Source organism: Xiphophorus hellerii, chromosome 16 (genome assembly GCF_003331165.1).
Source record: "Xiphophorus hellerii strain 12219 chromosome 16, Xiphophorus_hellerii-4.1, whole genome shotgun sequence".
In the NCBI taxonomy this organism is placed as follows: domain Eukaryota; kingdom Metazoa; phylum Chordata; class Actinopteri; order Cyprinodontiformes; family Poeciliidae; genus Xiphophorus; species Xiphophorus hellerii.
In genome coordinates, this window is record NC_045687.1 from 21,996,045 (window position 1) to 22,019,519 (window position 23,475).

At 39.9% G+C, this 23,475-nt stretch overlaps 1 protein-coding gene and 1 pseudogene across 1 annotated transcript; both read right to left on the reverse strand.

Moving 5' to 3' along the window:
- Positions 1-502: 502 nt before the first annotated feature.
- On the reverse strand, positions 503-3,181 carry LOC116736270 (TLC domain-containing protein 5-like). Its single transcript, XM_032588645.1, is given in 3 exon segments — positions 503-1,410; positions 1,813-1,882; positions 1,885-3,181. Coding segments are annotated over 3 exon segments (729 nt in total). The 5' UTR covers positions 2,005-3,181; the 3' UTR covers positions 503-871.
- Positions 3,182-19,210: 16,029 nt separating this feature from the next.
- On the reverse strand, positions 19,211-20,351 carry LOC116735476 (TLC domain-containing protein 5-like; annotated as a pseudogene).
- Positions 20,352-23,475: the final 3,124 nt, after the last annotated feature.

The window sequence follows — 23,475 nt, forward strand, 5'->3', positions numbered from 1 at the left end:
AAAACCAATTTCACGTTAAATCTTTGACATGTAAGATACAATATAAACACAACATGCATATGCAGCAACACAATATTGGATATCAATATTTGCATTCCAAGCTTTTAACAGCGGTCTACTATATGGATGAATCCAGATTTCTTTAATTTGCCTTTTCAACACCATTCCTACTAAATCGTTTATATGCTGATTCAAATACATCTTGATTCATGCACAAGCCTTCAAACATTTCTTCCACGGTACTATATGGACAGTTCTCACCCTAACCCTCCTTGTTTTGTGGTCAATATTATTTCACCATTTTATTAATGTGGGTTGCCAGTTTGGATCAGGCTTCCTATGAAGCTATAAGAATGATAGAAAACATGCTAACAAAAAGCCTCAGACCTGCAGCTCACAGGCGGTTCTAGACACAGGCTAACAGAAGTGGCTCTTTGGCTCAAATATATATTAAATTATGAAATATTGCCCTGTTTTTTGTTTCATTCTTTTTTAATTGCCCCGAGGGCAACAATTTATTCACATATATGTACATTTATTATTATTGATACTTTAATTAAAAATGAGTTATACAAGTTTATGTCAGGGAGCAGGGGGGGCGATGACATGTTCGCATACACCTCGGAAAGTATGTATGTAGTTGCGCCCCCTGCTGGCAGTTCCTCTAAAGGTCGGACCTCTTAATGCGCATGCTCTGCTCGCTGTCAGATCATTATTTAGTTTGCAAAATAAATGTACTTATCAAGGCTTTTCAGAATTGTTTTTACACAGACTTTAAAAATGTTGCAGTCCACTGTACCGCAGATAAAATAAATAAATTCATGGAGCGTCTGTTAAAAACATGTGAAAGCGGTTGAGTTAGTCTTCTCAATCACTCTTCGTGCCCAACTGGTTTTTCTTCGCTCGTCTCTTTGAGCTCGCGGTTCACCATCCACTTCCTGTATTTGGCCCTGGTCTTCTTGTAGCCGAACCTGGCGATGTCCACCATGAACACCCAGGCCAGCAGATACATGACCACGCCGCCAAGCTTCATTATCAGCAAAGTCCTGGGCGAAGTGAGCTCGCAATAAAACATGACGGTCCCCAGGCCGACGCGCACCGCGGCGAACAGCAGGATGAAGAGCAGGTCCACGGCGTCGCCCAGCAGGCTGTCGTAGAGTCCCAGCTGGCGGAGGAACCAGCGGCTCTGCAGCAGCGGGTTGGTGATCTCGCTGCCGAAGATCACCCCGCAGGTCTCACAGCCCGACACGCCCATCAGCAGCGCCAGGAGGATGCCCACGATGCTGGCGGCGTGATGGGCCAGCATGACTGGGCCCTCGCTCCGGTAGCACACGCACCAACCCAGGTCAAAGAAGAAGTAGCCGAGGCAGACTGCCAGGGCAAATATCTGGAGGTCAGTGTTTTCTGTACCTGCAGAGAAGATAAAAAAATGAAATCTTAATCCTATAAGAATGTAACTATTGGACCAATAACATCCATCTTCAAATCATTTTTTGAGATCTACAGGTTTAGTGTGATACTTTTAACCCCTTATTCTTTGCAAAGCTAAACCCACCGAACCTGTTTTTGTGTCCATGCTCAGCATGTCTTCAGATTCAACAGCAGCAGAATGGTTTCTGGTCTTTTTTCAACTTCTGGGAATCAGACTTCCAAAATGATCTCAGTCATTCTTAATAAAAACCACTTAATATTTGGTTTAAACATAGAGAACCATCGTAAATTGGCTTTGGATTTATTGTTCTGAGTAACAATGCGCCATGTTTGCCTTCGAACTGAACCATCGCATCACAGTTTCTGTGTTTTGCTGCTGACCTGCATGTGTGAAGGGCCAGGGACCGTCAACAAACACAACGTATGCCGTCAGCAGCACTATGATGACGCCATATGGGTCAAGGTGACCAGGCGGCAGTTCCACTCGGGCCCTCGGTGAGAGAAGGTGGAGCAGAACAACAGGTAGAGGCACAGCCAGCCAATCAGGCTGCAGATCACCTCCAATGCAGGCATGGCAGTCTAGATGAAGATAAGACTGGACATGGACAAAGATATAATAGTGTTGGCATGTTTTGATGTCATATAGTTAATGTGTGTTTTCAAAGACTTTCCATGCGATGAAGATGTCTTCAGTATCTGTGTGGACCTGATTTCAGAGCATAACCTGAATGTCACAGATGATGTGTTTGCAACAACTGATCTATACATAAGACTCAGACAGCTGATTACCAGAGATTTGGAGCTGCATTGATAAATGTAAAAACATTTTGTTGCGTTGACAGTTTGCTACCTCGTCCCTAATTTGGACTTCAGTAGATATTTGATGACATTGTGAGAGTGGCAGCATTTGCTTCAACACATTGTTGCACCAGTATAAAGATGGGTCAAAGCCATTCACAAGCTCTGTAACTAAGCAAGAAGAGACACTAAAATAAGATAAATCATGCTGAGCTGATAAAATAAGTCTGACATTAGAAAAATATATTGATGCATTGGACAGATGATTTTTGGTTTTGATATTTTCCCTTTATTATCAATATCATTGCATTACAGTTTGAACATTATGCTGATTATTAAACAGGAAATAAAGGAATTGAGAACTGCTGTAGAAACCTCATTATTTTTCAGGTGTGCAACCCAATGCTGATTTAAAGCTTCCCCCGCCCCAAATAAATCACACATATAAACTGGAAAAAGCGGTTTATTGAACTTCAAAATTAAAGTCTCTATTTAGCTATTAGAGAAGCCTTTGAGTGTTTTAAAATAATCGATAATGACAATGCTTCAAGGTGTAAAAAAAGAAAGTGTTCTTTTTCAGTTGTTTTCTGGTTAAATCTGATATTGAGCTACTGCAATGGCACCAATCTGTTATTGAAAATATTTTAAGGTTATGTTTACTTAAAACAAAAATATAAATAAAATGCTGAGTAAACAAAAGAAAATTTTTGAGGAATAAGGGTAAATGAAACACTTTACTCCATTTCTTCCAGAACTGCATTCAAACAGAGTAGCAACATGTTCATCCACTGAACATTTAAATTATGTGACTAATATAAGAAACAAAACATCAGAAATTATTCATAAATTATTTATGCAACTAAGAGCTGCTTGTTTACAAGCGCGGCGGCCATATTGTATTTTTAATTGTGTAACAAACCAGCTTTTGCAGCCTCAAGTAAAATTAAAAGTAAAAAAATTCTAGTAACAATATAAAATACTTCAATTTAATAAACAGAAAATATTGAGAAAATACATTTTACTGCCAACTCAAATTTATGCTTTAAACTTTAACTTTGGAGTACTTTAACATAAACCCCCCCCCCCAAAAAAAACACTAGTAGTAGAGTACCTACTATGACATTGCAGGTCTTATAAATACTCCAGAGAAAAATAAATTGCAAAAAGTAGAAACTCTGTGGAGTTAAGATGAGGTAAAAAACTTGTTAAGATAATGCTAAACTTTGAAAGTTTAATACAAAAAGATTTGGTAACACTTTATTTGAAGGGGTGTGCATAAGACTGACATGACACTGTCATAAACATTCCACTTCATGTTCATGACAGATGTTATGTCATGTTTATGATAGTGTCATGTCAGTCTTATGCATACCCCTTCAAATAAGGTTTTACCAAAGATTCCTTAAACTCACATGTTCTTCAGCTGAAGTCTGTTAGACTATATCCATCACCCATACACTACTTTCTAGGACCTTGTTTATTTCGTGTCGAAACTCTGGATAGTTATCATAATTAACTGGCAACTCTAGGTAGCAACCGCATGTGTGGGCAACTGGCCGTCTCTGAATACCTTGAAGTTGAGTGAAGCTAACACTGATAGTTTTTTGAAGATACAAATCAGATCCTGTGCAGAACCGCAGAAAAAGTGACAGGTGTTGTGAGTCTGATTCTCTGAGATAAGAACTTAAATATTTGCTGATGTTTTTCTGCTGTGCATTCATGACTACAGGGTATACAATTGAATTTATAACCTTTCTTAATGTTGGCTGGAGATTTTCATATGCAGCTGTAATACTTTCCATCTCAGACCTCAGAGGGGAAAGGACAGTGCTCCACTGCTCAATAACAAAGGCAGGTTCCTGAATGAGCTTTTGGTGGGCAAGCTCCTCAAGTAGTAGCTCTATGTTATCAGCTGTTGGTACTCTTCGACAGTTATGGATATCCATGATTTCCAGAAGCTCTTCTTTGTCAACACTCTGAAAATCTGAAAGGCAAGATTCAAACACCATCCGATCGTACTCTGTAACATACCTTAAGAAGCTATCAACAAGAGGACTCTTTATAGAACCAAGAACTGCTTGTTCCAGTATTACTGGAGCAAGTTTTATAGGCAGGTACTTCTGTTTTTGCCAGCCAAAGGCAATAATTCGGCCAATGCTTTCCCATTGTTGCTGTCCAAAATCATGACGCAAGTAGGGCACCTTAAAGTTATTGCCCATTGTACACTGTTCATAAAAGTCCTGCCAAAATTCTGAGAGGACATCCCTCAAAACTCCTCCATCATCAACAGCCTTTTCTCGCCTTCCATCAGGGAGCACCACTTGAATACATATGTCCTCCTGAGTGACACCTGGATCACAAAAATGTGAAATTAGTTCTTTCAGGATCTGGCCACGGTGAAGAACGAGGATTTTCTTAATCCCTTCTCTCTGAACAATTGGCTCGTTCAAAGAATCAAATTGTGAAGAAGAAAGCACTGGACTAGATGGCTGTGGAGACAGAGGAAGGGTGTCATCAAGACTGACACTATCTGTGTCAGAAATGTGTCCTGTGAAAAAGGTAACAGTGCCACTGTCTTCTAAAATGTCCCCATTGATTCCTGCATCTAGCTCTTGGACATTGGACAAATCACCCATGTCATCAGTAGAGTAAACTAGGTGAACATTATCACTGCTGCTGTTTGTCAGGACACTGCTGGTTCCAACATATGTGGCATCAATGCTGTCTGGTGCTTTGGATTGAGTCAGTGGTGTGCAAACTTGAGAGTGAGTAGAAAACCTTAAAGTGTCTTGGTCATTTCCACTGGGGTTGTCTGGTTCTGAGTCGCTGCCAGTGTCCTTCTTTTTGGTTGTTAGGTAAAAACGCAAAACCGGTAGTTTTGTCTGCTCATAAAGTTCTCCAACTGTAATATGTTCATCAAGTGAATGTTCCTGGAAATCTGTCATGTCAACCTCAAAATCTGTAATTCTTCCATGTGAATTTCTTTGAGACGGAAAAAACAAACCCACTGCCTTTTCAATTAAGTCATTTTTTCTACAGTCCTTTGACACATGAATTTTTCTTGTTCCACCACCTTTCTTTGTCCGAACTTGTAAAAGCTCCCCATCTCGAGAATTCATCCATCCTATCTCAACTTTTCGAACAGTTTTTTGAGCATTTCTGATGCTAACATTTTCTGAGATCTGCTTTTGATCGTTGCCTTTGTTCCTTGAAATCTTGGCTCTCAATCGGTCAAAAGGTTTTGATTTCCGGCCAGCAGGATCATTTTCCCTTCGTCTGCAATATCCGAGAAGTGCCAGTCGGTCACCATAAGATGGGAGATACTCCTTAAGCTGATCATCTGTCATGAGCAGAAGGACACTGGAGTCAATCTAGAAAACAAAAGTTAAAACAGTTATTTAACCTATAAAAATGGGGGGAAAACCCAGTAAAAACAGCCACATGATAAAACTGATCTGTCTTCACCATGTCTCTATAATAGTGTTGTATGATAACTTCTAAATGTACTGATTTCCTTAGCAATCTAGCTACCTTATCCTTTTGCAGTCGTTGTATGACTTCCTCTGAAACATTCCGTGATTTTAAGAAGTCATATATCTCATCCATCCTGTGACAATTACACACAATAACTAATGAATAATGTCTAATAAAACATAACATTGCAAAAAATTTATTATGAACATGAGAATAGGGTTGAATGATATTACTGAAAAACATTTCACGATACAAGAATTTTTTATTATTTTATATCAATTATTTTTTTATATCTGAAATACTGCCAAACTGGTGATGTGACCTTTCCCATTTTATCCACAGCTTTCACACCATAATGTTTTTTAAAAACATTTATGAGGCACAGTGGTGAAACATTAAACTGCTGCTCCGCAAGTTACTCAACAGCTTGTTGCTAGTTCACCAGTGAGTTAAATGAAGCCATCAACCTAGATGAGCTAGCCTTGAGAGGTTGAGAAGCCTTGACTGTGCCTACATCCTCCAGAATGGTATGTGGTTCTGGATCAGAGTTCAGAGAATATTCTATTGAATATTCTGTCAGACTTACTATCTATTGATATTGATCACGTGTGTATCGAGATACATATAACTGATTTATTGTCCAACCTGTTGTTGCGCAACACCCCCCCCTCCTTTCTCTACTCTCTCACTCTCTGCTTCCTCTTCTGAGAGGGGAGATGTGCTACCAGCTCTCCTTCTAACGGGTTAATTGAGTTTCCTAAATCTGCTGGGATCTACCCTGTCCAGAACTGAAGTAAACTCTGTTTAAGCTGGTTTCGAGAAACGATTCGCCTGGTTTCTGACGGCCTACATCCAGGTGTCCCACCCTTCTTCCCCCTGTGAATTAGCCAGACTGAGCAGCCTACAGCCAACTAGTTTCACAGAGCACATCTGTTAACGGTCGCTCGTTCTCTATTTTACAACTTGCATTTGTTATTGAACCAGGTAGGTTTTAGTGACTCGGGCGAGTCCCAAGGATGATGTTTTACATTTGGGCTACCAGCAACCTAAAAACATTTTAAACTTTTTCCTCTCCAGAATCAAACATCACAGCTATTTTACAACCATCAAAGAACTTTAAGGTGACTCATTAACTGAATGTCCACAACATCTTTTAGATTTTCTTTATGCTAAATATTTTATTAGTAAGGCATTTTTGCAAGGGTCAGTACAGCTTAATTCAGTAGCAGAAATAATCAAATAAGTAAAATCAATCATCTAGTCTATCTTTCCCTACTGCTGACACTGAGAACTAAAAAAGGGAACCTTTGAGAGAGACGGACGGAGTTTGGCGTTTCGAACCCCAGACCTGGCCTGATGATGAAGAAGGTGCTGCAGCAGGAGGAGGAAGTTGATCGGCGAAGGCAGGGATCTCTGTAGGTCTGATGAGCCTCTTCTCCGCATGGATGGTGAGGTCACACAGGACTTGGTGCTGGCAGGAAAAAAGGCACCAGTTCTTCTTCTTTGTCTTTGCCTTTGTCTTTGTCTTCATCTTTGTCTTTGGGGTCTGAACCCAGCCGATGAGAGAAGTGCGATTTGAAGCCACAGGTTGTGGGCCAGACGGGTTGGTCCCCATGAGCAGGACAGTCTTCGGCTCCGTGGCCCCGGCTCTTCTTCAGCTGCAGAGTTCTTTGTCCATCTCTTGGCTCGAAGCTGCCCGGAGGATCCAACCAAAGGTTCCTCTTTTGCACCCACCTTTTATAGGGTTTATCCACCTTTTGGTGCGTTTGCATTGGCTAGCACTGTTGCTGTGCTTGTTTCATTGGCTGACTGCTTAGACAGATGATCTCATATCCATCACTGTCTTACAGACATTTCCTGATGTCTGTGCTAATGTCTCAGGGTTGCTCAACCTCCTATGTCCCTTGCCTGCATGACCTTTTCTCTGAAACGTTTACATTGTTCAATCTGTTTCTAAATAAAGCGTTGATCATCTCTGCTCTTCTGTTAGTTCCCCCTTTTCCCTTAACCTTTCACCTTTCACCTACCATCTACCTCCAACATATCAGTGATGTTTAATTGCAGTTACACCTTTTTACACCATGTCAAGTTCAATGTCAAAATCACATTTATATCACATTTATTTTCTTTAGCTTTTCTGATTTAGCATTCATTTATGATTTATAACCATAACTTATTAATTATACTTATTATAATCTTAATGTGAGTTATTACAGATGTTTTTCTGAAAAGAAACCAAGAATAATCCATGATTCTAATTATTTGATACCAAAGTTACAGTTACTTGTTTTTCTTGTAAGTGTTCTCACAAATGTAACTGTAAGTATTATTACAAGTAAACCTGTATTAATATAAAAATTTTATTTTGAATCTTATCAAATTACTCAAAATGTTTAGATTTCATTCTTTAAAACTTTCATGCTTTAAAATAAGGAATAGTCTCAGCTATTTTTATAAATCTGCAGGCTGGAAACTTCCTCTTTTTCCAGGAAACCTGCTTTTCCTGTTTCATGACTCTTTCTGTCTGACTATGATTTCTTATGATTAGATAGAAAAAAGTAGAATTAAAGCAAAGTTAGCATGAGACAAAAACAACACACACAACCAGATTTATTTTATTGACACCTAAGTCTACTGCTGGGCCTTGATGTCACTTGAGTGATTCATTTTAAAGATAACTTTATTTATTATTACTGTTAAACTTAAATCTCCAGCATGGGGAAGTGGGATGAGCTCGGGTTTTCTTGACACCCCCTCCACGAGGTCAGACCTTTCACATGCTGGGAGTCCATCACCCTCCTGCAGTTCGCCGTCCTCATCCCCTGGAAAGAGAAGAGGTTCGTCTGGGATGTGAAGATGCAGATTCTTCATCCTCAGTTGTCACAGAGGGCTCAGTGTAGTCATCAAAACTCCACTTCTCTTGACAAACCCTACAAGACAAATAGAAACTGTATTTCAGACTCAAGCTCCTGCTAAAATAAAGACAATAGACAACAAAACAGCTGTACAGATCTGCAAAAATAAACCAATACACAAAGAAACTACATAAAAGTAATAAAGAAAAATCTACCAATCTACCAACTAAATGGTAAAGTGTAGAGCTTAGGTCTGAAAGTTCTGTTTACATTTTTCCAATAAAATATTTCAATGGTTGAACAATTCTCAAAATGAAATTCCCATCTTTATAAAAGAGTCAAGTGCATGAACATCATCAGAATGATTTTAGTTTTGATCTTAATTACTTTGATTTAAACAGATAATATGATAAATTGGATTTTCACAAGAGTTGCAACTTACCTCTGTTTAGGTTTAGGTTCAGGTCAAAGGAACCTCCTCTGTCTCTTTTGTAGGTATCCTGAAAGTTGAGTAAAGTTGAGGAGTTAAAATTTTCAACAGGGCCTGCCTGTTTTGGGGATTTTTTAAGTTCCTTGTTTTTCAATTTTTCTTATTTTGAATTGCTTTTGTAAATATTGTCAATGTAAAGCTGTAGATCTCCAGCATTAGCATAAGTGTACATGAAACTGCTAAGAAAACAGTTTGAAAACTGATGCATATTGTACTTCCATATTTTACTCTTGTCTATGTATCGACAAAAACAATTTAACGGGAAAGATAGTCAATCACATTATGCATAACAAAACGTGCATACATCAAGCTGTGGAGCTTGTTTTAACCTACTAGCTATTGCTTGTATTAATGCCACAAAATAATTATACATATTAACTTATTGAATTTTTGGAGTATAAACTTCTTATCGCACTCTGAAACTAGAAAATTCCTGAAGAAATTTAACCGGGGCCTGCCAAAGTGTGCCCGTCGGTTTGGACCCAGCGTTCTGATGCTAGAAATTAGCATCGATGCTAAAGAAAGCTGCAATCATATGAGGAGAATGACAAGAATGTTGACTAACATGTACTTGCACCATTCAGTATGATAAAGTAAGTGTATCAGCTAAAATTAGCAAAAATGCTAATGTTAGCATCATTGCTGTCACTAGCATGTGGGACATCACTAGGATGTTTTCTATAATGGTATTACTCCATTCAGTAGAAAAAACATGGCTAATAAGTCAAATAAATAGCTAATGGCTTATTTAAGCTAAAATGCTAATGCTAAGTCATGCTAACCTGAGAGAAAAAGATAATGCAGAATAATATTATTGCACCGCCTGTGGCGGTGCACTAACCTCAGGGGCATGATGAGGCTTTTATTTTGAAATTTTTGTTAAGCTTCATTTCCAAGGTGCAAACTAATCCCATGTATAACAGTCATTGGGTTAAATCAGTTATATAATGCTCAAAACACAAGTAGTTGATGTGAAAATATTAAAGGCTTTTATTTTGAAATTTTCAGTATGCTGCATTTTAAAGGGCCAAACTAAACCCATGTGTAATAGTCATTGGGTTAAATCAGTTATATAAAGCTCAAAAGAGCAATTATCTGATGTAAAATACTCAAGGCTTTTATTTTGAAATTTTTGTTAAGCTTCATTTCAAAGGACCAAACTAATCCCATGTGTATCAGTGCTTTGGATAAAAAAGTCACATAAAGCCAAAAAGAGCAAATACCTGATGTAAAAATTGTCAAGGCTTTTATTTTGAAATTTTCATTAATCGAAATTTTAATTGCCACACTAAATCCATGAACATATCTTTCCCTACATGCTGTCAATAGCATGTGGGATATCATTAGAATGTTGTCTGTAATTGACTTACTCCACTCAGTATATTAAACATGGCTAATAAGTAAGAAAATAGCTAATAGCTTATTTAAGGTAAAAGGCTAATGCTAATGAACTGCCTTGCTGCGCAAGGCAGTTCCCTAACCTGAGAGAAAAATATAATGCATGCTAATATTATTGCACCGCCTATGGCGGTGCATTATCCTGAGGGGGATATTGAGGCTTTTATTTTGAAAAAAAACATAAGCTTCATATTAAATGATCACACTAATTAACATGTCTAACAGTGTTTGGGTTAAATCCGTTATTTACTGGCCAAAACAGCCAATAGTTCTAAATGGCAGCTCAGCCCTCTGTTTTAACTGAGTATTGATTAGAACTACAGTGATGCGTATTTGTAGTCCTGACCAGCAGCCAATCGCCTCCTGTGTTCCATTGCTATGGTTATCAATCCTCTGCTAACTGTCATGTGTGTGTGTCACAGAAAGGTGGAAAAAGATTTCTATCTTTATGAGACACCCCATTGGTTTATATGGAAAAAGCAGCCTGAACAACTCCTTGCCGTTCAGGAACCGAGAGACGTATTGGAAAACCGTTTGAAGCATATGAAAGGGCTATTTGTCTTCTCCCATAGTTCCACGATTCATATTTGTAGCTCACTCACAGTAATTGCAGTGATGAGACAAAAATGGTGCATGCAGAGCTCAGAAATTTTTCAGAAATACATGGAAGTGAATCTGGGAGAGCGTCAGTTATCCTGGCGCATGATTTCGCTCTGAAGCACCTTGACAGAAAACCGTAAGCCCTAGAGAAATTTCGAAAACATTTTACCGGAGCAGGCATGCGTATCGATGTCATGACCGAGTTTGATACCAATTGGGCGATATTTGTGGGCGTGAGGGCGATCTCAAAATTAGTTTGGGGTCAAAAATTCTCTTCATTTCTCACTCTAAAAAAGCGGCAGTTGGTGTCAGTTAGGCTCTGCGTTTCGGCAGTTGGAAATTTGGCCCGTTTGACGCTTTTTACGTCGCCATCATAAGTCCGATCCCTTATAAAAATAATAGCTCCCTTCTCGGCATCGAGCCGCACGTTTTGATACCCCAATAAAAACAATCTAATTAACGGACTACTTAAAAAAAAACCCGGTTAAATATGCTATAACAAGGTTAGCACGCTTTGACGGTTAACCTGCAGCTAGCTCATGTTGCTAATACAACGAACGATGTACATAACACCACACGATCAAAAAGCATTCAAAACGAAGGAATCTAAACAAAATCAAAAATCAAAAAAGGCGAACCTACCTTTTACTGACTCTTAACGCAGTAGCAAGGTTGGACCTTGGATTTAGGATTTAACTGGGAGCTGGAGCGGAGCTGTTATTCTAAGGAGGCTTGTCTCCAACTGCTCCGGTATCTCATAATTATGACTTGAAGTCGAAATTATGACTTTGAAAGTCGAAATTATGACTTTGAAAGTCGAAATTATGACTTTAAATCTCATAATTATGACTTTGAAAGTCGAAATTATGACTTTGAAAGTCGAAATTATGACTTTAAATCTCATAATTATGACTTTGAAAGTCGAAATTATGACTTGAATCTCATAATTATGACTTTGAAAGTCGAAATTATGACTTTAAATCTCATAATTATGACTTTGAAAGTCGAAATTATGACTTTGAATCTCATAATTATGACTTTGAAAGTCGAAATTATGACTTTAAATCTCATAATTATGACTTTGAAAGTCGAAATTATGACTTTGAATCTCATAATTATGACTTTGAAAGTCGAAATTATGACTTTAAATCTCATAATTATGACTTTGAAAGTCGAAATTATGACTTTGAATCTCATAATTATGACTTTGAAAGTCGAAATTATGACTTCCTGTTGGTCTTTTTTTTTTTTTTTCATGGCGGAAATGGGCTTCCATAGAAATGGGCTTCCATAGTATTGTTTGGGTAGCATTATAATATTTTTGTTTCTTATAACAGTGTATTTATTTGTGGTGGGCTTGATCTCTTTTGTGGCCGCTGTAACAGTTACAACTGACAAACGTTAAAAAAACAGTTGTAACTGACAAACGTTGGTGTGTCATTTTACTGTGTGTTGTAGATGGAATGTTTGTTCAGTTGGGTTATGTTAATTTAGGATTAGATTTTCTTAATTTCTTTTGCTATTATGTTATTTTATTTGAGGATTTTATTTTATTTTATTTTATTTTATTTCTTTGTGGAAACTCAGGATGTTGTTGACTGTTTGTTCAATTGAAAATGCGCGGCTCAGAATAAACGAGCTCTGCCAGAGTAACATTGTTCAACTCGCTTCCTCTGTGATCCACAGAAATTGGTTGCAAAGGATTCATGTGCCTTTGCACCGCTTGATACTGGCTCAGATTCCCCGAGGTCTGGTGCCAGTAACATGTGCCTGCTATTATTGGTTTCAACCACAGTGCAAAGCAGCATCAGTATCTCCGTGTTTTAGGCTAAACATGAAGGGAAACTCGACCAAGTCCTGTTAGCCACTGTACTAGCCTGGCATAATACCGCCACTTCCTGGACATAAAATTATCATGTTTATACAAGATGCGTATCATGTTTTAACAAGATAACTATCACGTTTAATAAGATACGTATGACGTTATAACGTGATAGCGCTCGATTTTTTTCCCCTGGATTAAATAGCAATAAGCTTCCGTACCAGTTTCAAAATTCACCATTTATGAAATGTAAAGCAAAATGCTGATCATGTTACCACAAAGGTGAATTTTAGTGTCTTTATGGTAGACATGTTTAAGAACTAAAATGTTTCTAAATTTGTAATTTGATTGTTTTTTCTTTACTCAAAAGGAACCTAGTAGGTACATTTGTACATTGTTCTAGGACTTTACATTTCTTGCATTATAAGAATCAGAAAAAAGTTTTGTTTGTCTTATGTAATTTATTTTCTAATACTTCAAGCATATATGAACTCATCTAAGTACATTCAATAAAATTTTGCATAAAAAACAATTTCAGTGTCATATTTAAAACTGCCTGTATAAACAGTACAGACTCAGAGAAATGAAATACCTACTCTGAACATTGTGTCATTCTAGTTCCTCTAGTAAGCACTAATATACAACATTCAAATTTCAGAGGCATTTTTTATTCAAATTCTGATGGCACATATTTATTTCCATAAATATGCATGAGAAGATAAAGACCAGCCACAGTCCCACAGCTCCCTCGTCGCCTCCAGGTGGTCCCAGGCCTCCCTCGTCGCCTCCAGGTGGTCCCAGGGCTCCCTCGTCGCCTCCAGGTGGTCCCAGAGCTCCCTCGTCGCCTCCAGGTGGTCCCAGGGCTCCCTCGTCGCCTCCAGGTGGTCCCAGGGCTCCCTCGACGCCTCCAGGTGGTCCCATGGCTCCCTCGTCGCCTCCAGGTGGTCCCAGAGCTCCCTCGTCGCCTCCGTGGTCCCAGGGCTCCCTCGTCGCCTCCAGGTGGTCCCAGGGCTCCCTCGTCGCCTCCAGGTGGTCCCAGGGCTCCCTCGACGCCTCCAGGTGGTCCCAGGCTCCCTCGTCGCCTCCAGGTGTCCCAGGGCTCCCTCGTCGCCTCCAGGTGGTCCCAGGGCTCCCTCGTCGCCTCCAGGTGGTCTGGCCCCTGTGCCGACATTGTCCGCCGGATCCAGGGATCTCCAGGGATTCGGCCCCCTTAGTGGATGGATTGATAGTTTTGGCCCCACTTGGAGAACATTCAATCCCCATGAAGACAGAAGAGCCCAGGCTGGGTTCCCGAAGCTGCGGCAGCGGTTTGACGCCCCCTACACCTTCTGGGCTAATTTACCCACCGACCTGCAGCTGAACCACAAACACCTTCCTGAGCAGATGGATTGCCACAGCAAGGGGCAGCCATGTGGCAATCCACAGCAAGATGACCCAGGCAAACATTTCAGAAAATAAAAGAAATGTTTCAATCACACCTTAGCAGAATTCAGAGACCAATGAACTAAACAGTCGTGATTTTAGACTGTGGCAGGAAGCCGGAGTACCCGGAGAGAAACCTGCAAACAGGAAACTACTTTTTGATATTTGCTAAAAGTAGATTTGGCCAAAACTACTTTAAGCAAAAGAGAGGGAAGAAGACATGGGGCAAAGGTCATCTAGACAAGCCAAATAAATCAACAATCATTTTTTTGGACTCTGGGAGGAAGCCGGAGAGAACGAGACGGAGAAACTGCAAACCCCATGAAGACAGAAGAACCCAGGCAGGAATTCAGACCCAGGCAAACGGTTTAGTCAAGGAAAAGAAAAGAAATGTTTTAATCACACCTGAGCACAATTTAGAGGCCAATTAACTAAACAGTCTTAATTTCAGACTGTGGCAGGAAGCCGGAGCACCCGGAGAGAAACCTGCAAACAGGAAACCTGTCAAATCTTTTTACCTTTAAATCCCATAATTTGATTTAACTGAACACATCAGGACACATGTTCAGTCCCAGTCAGATTTCTCCAGCCTCGAAATGGTCAATAAGGATTTGTTCTGGGATTCTTTCATCTTCCGAATTTGTTAGTTTTAGCTCCTCTCCAAAAGTTCCCATGCATGAAAGGTCCCGATGAAGCGGGAGCGTGGAGGGAAAAGGCGCCTCCTTCTGGCACCGAGAAGAGCATCAGAAATGCTCCTTCGGGCCGTGCTCCATCGGGCCTTTGCTTTGGCCTTCCATCTGCTCAGCAAGGTGTTTCTGGGGTCCCTCAGCTGCAGGTCAGTGGGTAAATTAGCCCAGAAGTTGTAGGGGACGTCAAACCGCTGCCGCAGCTTTGGGAACCTTTCAAAGATCAAGTTGATGATAAAAATCTTGATCCCTACAGAAACACCTATGACAAAACCCAGCAGCCGGAATGGAAACATGCATGAGAAGATAAACACCAGCCAAAGTCCCACGTAGAACCTAAAGTGAGCTCTGGCCGGGCCCACATGCAGAGGTTTTTTATCTTCTCAAGCATGTCAGCCATGTTTCCAAAAAGCTTCTGGGTTTTCTGAGCAGTTTTGGCAATCCAGTGGAACATCTGAACCATATTTAGGTTCTCTTGTAGATGTTCCACTGGCTCACCCATGTCGGGTATGATGCTCCACTCGATCCTCCAGCCTTTGGAAATTAATAATTTACAGAAAGCTGGAGAATCATGAAGAGCACGACGAAGGAAACGGTCCAGCCAAGCCACACTGTGCACATGTAGATGAAAAAAAAACAGGCAGTCATGTGCACAGAGTGCCAGCTGGACAAAGCAGACAGGTTTCTAAAAAAGTGTTCCACAGGTCTCATGTCTTTTTCAAAGCGTCTCATGTTGTGGGTCATCTTAATGGGGTTTAATCCGTCCTCGCTCTCCTCATTCGCTCCATGATGAAAATGGAATGATCCAAAAAATCTGAAACGATCACTGATCTTCATTTTGGCTTCTGGTCTCTGAAAACTGTTTGGGCTCAATGTTGGAGCGCAACACATTAAGTCTTTAGAACTTCTTTGATCTATTGTGATGTACATGATGTCATCTATGACCTCATCAGTGAGCTCACTGGACTTCTGGGGCAAGGTCTTGCTTCTGATCGTTGCTATGGAAACGATCAGAACAGTTCTGAATGAGTCAAGCTGAAATAATGACTAAATACTTAAATATTAAGTAATATTTTTTATTTAACATGAAGACATTAACAGTAGATTTCTACATGATTGAATTTTGCGTTTGTGGTTTTCCGTACCTGCTGTGGTATGAGTGGTTGTGTATTCCAACCCTGACTGGTTTCGATGGAGCGCGGCGGCGTGGCGAAGTGACCTGTAACGCCATTGCCATATGTTTGGCTCTAGATTCCACATGTTTCGACTGAGCTGCACCAAACTTGGCAAGAGTGATCCTGATTGGATGCCTGGTGATCCTATATCGTCATAGTCTGACGTCTAAGCCCCGCCCCATCAGAACAGGAAGTGCCTTTTTTTTCTTGGAAAGCGTTATCTCTGGCTCTCTTGACCTAATCAAGATGATTTTGTGTTGGATGACAGATAACAATTGGGCTCACTTGCTTTAAAGTGCTAAGAGTTTTCAATGGAGGGCGTGGCCATGGCGACGCAGCGAAGTGACAGGTCACGCCGCTGCCATATGTTTGGCTCTAAATTCCACAGTTTCAAGCTGAGTTGCACCAAACTTACTGGGATGGATCCTTATCCAGCCCCAGACAGGAATCCATAAGAATCCTTGGTGGGCGTGGCCTAATTTATCTACAGCGCCCCCTAGAAGTTTTTAAAAAATCAGCCCCAAGTCATGCTTCAACCCAGACTCATGAAACTTGGTACACATGTGTATCTGGTCAGGACCTACAAAAAAAGTCGCCATGGTCCAAACTCAACAGGAAGACGGCCATTTTGGATCAAAGTTGCCATTTCCTCTTTTTTATAGACGTCGCATCTGATCGAACTCGTTATCAGCTTTTGAGATACGGACTTCAGAATCACTCAGCATAACCTTGAGGCACTGAAGGTCAAACAGTTATCACAGGATTTTTCATGTGGGCGTGGCTTAGTGTCAAAGTCTGACTATTTGCCATAAAACATCAAGGTGCAATAACTTCCACATACAAAGTCAGAGCTGCATCAGACTTTCTATGTCATTATAGACCAGCCCTCATCACATTCACATGGTTACCTGATGACATAACCTGCCCCTCCCACTTCCAACAGGAAGTCACTATCTGGTCTATCAAACCCTACAGGAAGTTCTTGCTAATCTTTCACTACTAAACAGGAAGTGACAATAACTCATCTCCCGGATGTCAGATATCAGCCATCACATTTTTACACATGTGCTCCTTTACCCAATAACAACACTTCTGATAAGCAACTATCGACGCACAGTCGACAATAAACGTTTTGATTCATATTCAATTGCCCTGATTAAATGATTTTTTCCTGTGCCAGCACCACCTGTAATAAAAATGTGCAGTTGTTAAGGATTTATTCCATTAAGCTTGGCTAACAATACTGCCTGATTTAATTAAAAACAAAAACAGAGAACTGTTTTTCATTCAAAGATCTAATCAATGCAAGGCTTTCAATTCTTCTAATTTATTTTTCTCAAATAATGAAACGTCTTTACACTGCAGACTTAAATCAGGTATTTGTTCCTGATCACTGTTTTCTATTTGTCTTCCTTTTGTAATACCACACACTCCAAGCGTTCCAGTTCAACCTCAGAACACCATTCAGCCCATCGTCTTCCAGCATTACATCACCAGTAACATTGTCCACAGATTCCAACTCAAACTCACTCCTACTTAAATCTACAACAGACTTTACTGAAGGTTTTGTTCCATCAACAAAACCAAACAAACCAGTTCTGTAAAACTCACCAAAGGTTGCACAACTTGAAGGCTTAAGTTCACTATCAAAGCGATAAGGTAGAAATAACTGCATTATGCTTTGGTAAAACTTTTCTGGCTCTTTTGTTTCAGAGAAACGCGCATATCGAACAGCTGCTGCTGGTTTTGTCCAAATTCTTTTTGCAATAAACCCAAAGTCATTATTCAACTTTATTGCATTTCTACATTTCTCATTTTTTGTCAAAACGCTATAATCTGAAGCAAACTTAACCAGGCACCTATTATTAAACATATTATCATTCGGCCTATTCTTATAGCGGTCAACTATCTCAGTCATCCACATGTCTTTTGGGGTAAGATCCTGTGATCTAGCTTTTGTCTCAAAACAGAAATGGGAAAACTCATTTTCACAATATTATCACCAGTTGGAATAAAAATAACGCTCCGAGAACACTCCTTTAAATGCATGTTGGTGAGTCTATACACTGCTTCCTGAGCACAAACATCACGGTTATGCAAATAGACTCTACCAAATCTCTTTAAAGCTTCTTTAGCACAAACATTTCCTTCTTTGGCTGCTTCTCTTTCTGTCCATTTCCTAGAAGAAAACCAATTTCACGTTAAATTTGACATGTAAGATACAATATAAACACAACATGCATATGCATCAACACATATTGGATATCAATATTTGCATTCCAAGCTTTTAACAGCGGTCTACTATATGGATGAATCCAGATTTCTTTAATTTGCCTTTTCAACACCATTCCTACTAAATCGTTTATATGCTGATTCAAATACATCTTGATTCATGCACAAGCCTTCAAACATTTCTTCCACGGTACTATATGGACAGTTCTCACCCTAACCCTCCTTGTTTTGTGGTCAATATTATTTCACCATTTTATTAATGTGGGTTGCCAGTTTGGATCAGGCTTCCTATGAAGCTATAAGAATGATAGAAAACATGCTAACAAAAAGCCTCAGACCTGCAGCTCACAGCAGTTCTAGACACAAGGCTAACAGAAGTGGCTCTTTGGCTCAAATATATATTAAATGATGAAATATTGCCTGTTTTTTGTTTCATTCTTTTTAATTGCCCTGAGGGCAACAATTTATTCACATATATGTACATTTATTATTATTGATACTATTAATTAAAAATGAGTTATACAAGTTTATGTCGGGGAGCAGGGGGGGCGATGACATGGTCGCATACACCTCGGAAAGTATGTATGTAGTTGCGCCCCCTGCTGGCAGTTCCTCTAAAGGTCGGACCTCTTAATGCGCATGCTCTGCTCGCTGTCAGATCATTATTTAGTTTGCAAAATAAATGTACTTATCAAGGCTTTTCAGAATTGTTTTTACACAAGACTTTAAAAGAATGTTGCAGTCCACTGTACCGCAGATAAAATAAATAAATTCATGGAGCGTCTGTTAAAAACATGTGAAAGCGGTTGAGTTAGTCTTCTCAATCATCACTCTTCGTGCCCAAACTGGTTTTCTTCGCTCGTCTCTTTGAGCTCGCGGTTCACCATCCACTTCCTGTATTTGGCCCTGGTCTTCTTGTAGCCGAACCTGGCGATGTCCACCATGAACACCCAGGCCAGCAGATACATGACCACGCCGCCAAGCTTCATTATCAGCAAAGTCCTGGGCGAAGTGAGCTCGCAATAAAACATGACGGTCCCCCAGTGCCGACGCGCACCGCGGCGAACAGGCAGGATGAAGAGCAGTTCCCGGCGTCGCCCAGCAGGCTGTCGTAGAGTCCCAGCTTGGCGAGGAACCAGCGGCTCTGCATCAGCGGGTTGGTGATCTCGCTGCCGAAGATCACCCCGCAGAGTCTCACAGCCCGACAGCGCCCATGCATCAGCGCCAGTAGGATGCCCACGAGTGCTGGCGCGTGATGCAGCCAGCATGACTGGGCCCGCGACTACATCCGGTAGCACACGCACCAACCCAGGTCAAAGAAGAAGTAGCCGAGGCAGACTGCCAGGGCAAATATCTGGAGGGTCAGTGTTTTCTGTACCTGCAGAGAAGATAAAAAAATGAAATCTTAATCCTATAAGAATGTTAACTATTGGACCAATAACATCCATCTTCAAATCATTTTTTGAGATCTACAGGTTTAGTGGTGATACTTTTAACCCCTTATTCTTGCAAAGCTAAACCCACCGACCTGTTTTTGTGTCCATGCTCAGCATGTCTTCAGATTCAACAGCAGCAGAATGGTTTCTGGTCTTTTTTCAACTTCTGGGAATCAGACTTCCAAAATGATCTCAGTCATTCTTAATAAAACCACTTAATATTGGTTTAAAACATAGAGAACCATCGTAAATTGGCTTTGGATTATTGTTCTGAGTAACAATGCGCCATGTTGCCTTCGAACTGAACCATCGCATCACAGTTTCTGTGTTTTCCTGCTGACCTGCATGTGTGAAGGGCCAGGGACCGTCAACAAACACAACGTATGCCGTCAGCAGCACTATGATGACGCCATGGGTCAAGGTGACCAAGCGGGCAGTTCCACTCGGGCCCTCGGTGAGAGAAGGTGGAGCAGAACAACAGGTAGAGGCACAGCCAGCCAATCAGGCTGCAGATCACCTCCAATGCAGGCATGGCAGTCCTAGATGAAGATAAGACTGGACCATGGACAAAGATATAATAGTGTTGGCATGTTTTGATGTCATATAGTTAATGTGTGTTTCAAAGACTTTCCATGCGATGAAGATGTCTTCAGTATCTGTGTGGATCTGATTTCAGAGCATAACCTGAATGTCACAGATGATGTGTTTGCAACAACTGATCTATACATAAGACTCAGACAGCTGATTACCAGAGATTTGGAGCTGCATTGATAAATTGTAAAAACATTTTGTTGCGTTGACAGTTTGCTACCTCGTCCCTAATTTGACTTCAGTAGATATTTGATGACATTGTGAGAGTGGCAGCATTTGCTTCAACACATTGTTGCACCAGTATAAAGATGGGTCAAAGCCATTCACAAGCTCTGTAACTAAGCAAGAAGAGACACTAAAATAAGATAAATCATGCTGAGCTGATAAAATAAGTCTGACATTAGAAAAATATATTGATGCATTGGACAGATGATTTTTGGTTTTGATATTTTCCCTTTATTATCAATATCATTGCATTACAGTGTTGAACATTATGCTGATTATTAAACAGGAAATAAAGGAATTGAGAACTGCTGTAGAAACCTCATTATTTTCAGGTGTGCAACCCAATGCTGATTTAAAGCTTCCCCCCGCCCCAAATAAATCACACATATAAACTGGAAAAAGCGGTTTATTGAACTTCAAAATTAAAGTCTCTATTTAGCTATTAGAGAAGCCTTTGAGTGTTTTAAAATAATCGATAATGACAATGCTTCAAGGTGTAAAAAAAAAAAAAAGAAAAAAGAAAGTGTTCTTTTTCAGTTGTTTTCTGGTTAAATCTGATATTGAGCTACTGCAATGGCACCAATCTGTTATTGAAAATATTTTAAGGTTATGTTTACTTAAACAAAAATATAAATAAAATGCTGAGTAAACAAAAGAACATTTTTGAGGAATAAGGGTAAATGAAACACTTTACTCCATTTCTTCCAGAACTGCATTCAAACAGAGTAGCAACATGTTCATCCACTGAACATTTAAATTATGTGACTAATATAAGAAACAAAACATCAGAAATTATTCATAAATTATTTATGCAACTAAGAGCTGCTTGTTTACAAGCGCGGCGGCCATATTGTATTTTTAATTATGTAACAAACCAGCTTTTGCAGCCTCAAGTAAAATTAAAAGTAAAAAAAATTCTAGTAACAATATAAAATACTTCAATTTAATAAACAGAAAATATTGAGAAAATACATTTTACTGCCAACTCAAATTTATGCTTTAAACTTTAACTTTGGAGTACTTTAACATAAACCCCCCCCCCAAAAAACACTAGTAGTAGAGTACCTACTATGACATTGCAGGTCTTATAAATACTCCAGAGAAAAATAAATTGCAAAAAGTAGAAACTCTGTGGAGTTAAGATGAGGTAAAAAACTTGTTAAGATAATGCTAAACTTTGAAAGTTTAATACAAAAGATTTGGTAACACTTATTTGAAGGGGTGTGCATAAGACTGACATGACACTGTCATAAACATTCCACTTCATGTTCATGACAGATGTTATGTCATGTTTATGATAGTGTCATGTCAGTCTTATGCACACCCCTTCAAATAAGGTGTTACCAAAGATTCCTTAAACTCACATGTTTCTTCAGCTGAAGTCTGTTAGACTATATCCATCACCCATACACTACTTTCTAGGACCTTGTTTATTTCGTGTCGAAACTCTGGATAGTTATCATAATTAACTGGCAACTCTAGGTAGCAACCGCATGTGTGGGCAACTGGCCGTCTCTGAATACCTTGAAGTTGAGTGAAGCTAACACTGATAGTTTTTGAAGAAACAAATCAGATCCTGTGCAGAACCGCAGAAAAAGTGACAGGTGTTGTGAGTCTGATTCTCTGAGATAAGAACTTAAATATTTGCTGATGTTTTTCTGCTGTGCATTCATGACTACAGGGTATACAATTGAATTTATAACCTTTCTTAATGTTGGCTGGAGATTTTCATATGCAGCTGTAATACTTTCCATCTCAGACCTCAGAGGGGAAAGGACAGTGCTCCACTGCTCAATAACAAAGGCAGGTTCCTGAATGAGCTTTTGGTGGGCAAGCTCCTCAAGTAGTAGCTCTATGTTATCAGCTGTTGGTACTCTTCGACAGTTATGGATATCCATGATTTCCAGAAGCTCTTCTTTGTCAACACTCTGAAAATCTGAAAGGCAAGATTCAAACACCATCCGATCGTACTCTGTAACATACCTTAAGAAGCTATCAACAAGAGGACTCTTTATAGAACCAAGAACTGCTTGTTCCAGTATTACTGGAGCAAGTTTTATAGGCAGGTACTTCTGTTTTTGCCAGCCAAAGGCAATAATTCGGCCAATGCTTTCCCATTGTTGCTGTACAAAATCATGACGCAAGTAGGGGCACCTTAAAGTTATTGCCCATTGTACACTGTTCATAAAAGTCCTGCCAAAATTCTGAGAGGACATCCCTCAAAACTCCTCCATCATCAACAGCCTTTTCTCGCCTTCCATCAGGGAGCACCACTTGAATACATATGTCCTCCTGAGTGACACCTGGATCACAAAAATGTGAAATTAGTTCTTTCAGGATCTGGCCACGGTGAAGAACAAGGATTTTCTTAATCCCTTCTCTCTGAACAATTGGCTCGTTCAAAGAATCAAATTGTGAAGAAGAAAGCACTGGACTAGATGGCTGTGGAGACAGAGGAAGGGTGTCATCAAGACTGACACTATCTGTGTCAGAAATGTGTCCTGTGAAAAAGGTAACAGTGCCACTGTCTTCTAAAATGTCCCCATTGATTCCTGCATCTAGCTCTTGGACATTGGACAAATCACCCATGTCATCAGTAGAGTAAACTAGGTGAACATTATCACTGCTGCTGTTTGTCAGGACACTGCTGGTTCCAACATATATGGCATCAATGCTGTCTGGTGCTTTGGATTGAGTCAGTGGTGTGCAAACTTGAGAGTGAGTAGAAAACCTTAAAGTGTCTTGGTCATTTCCACTGGGGTTGTCTGGTTCTGAGTCGCTGCCAGTGTCCTTCTTTTTGGTTGTTAGGTAAAAACGCAAAACAGGTAGTTTTGGTCTGC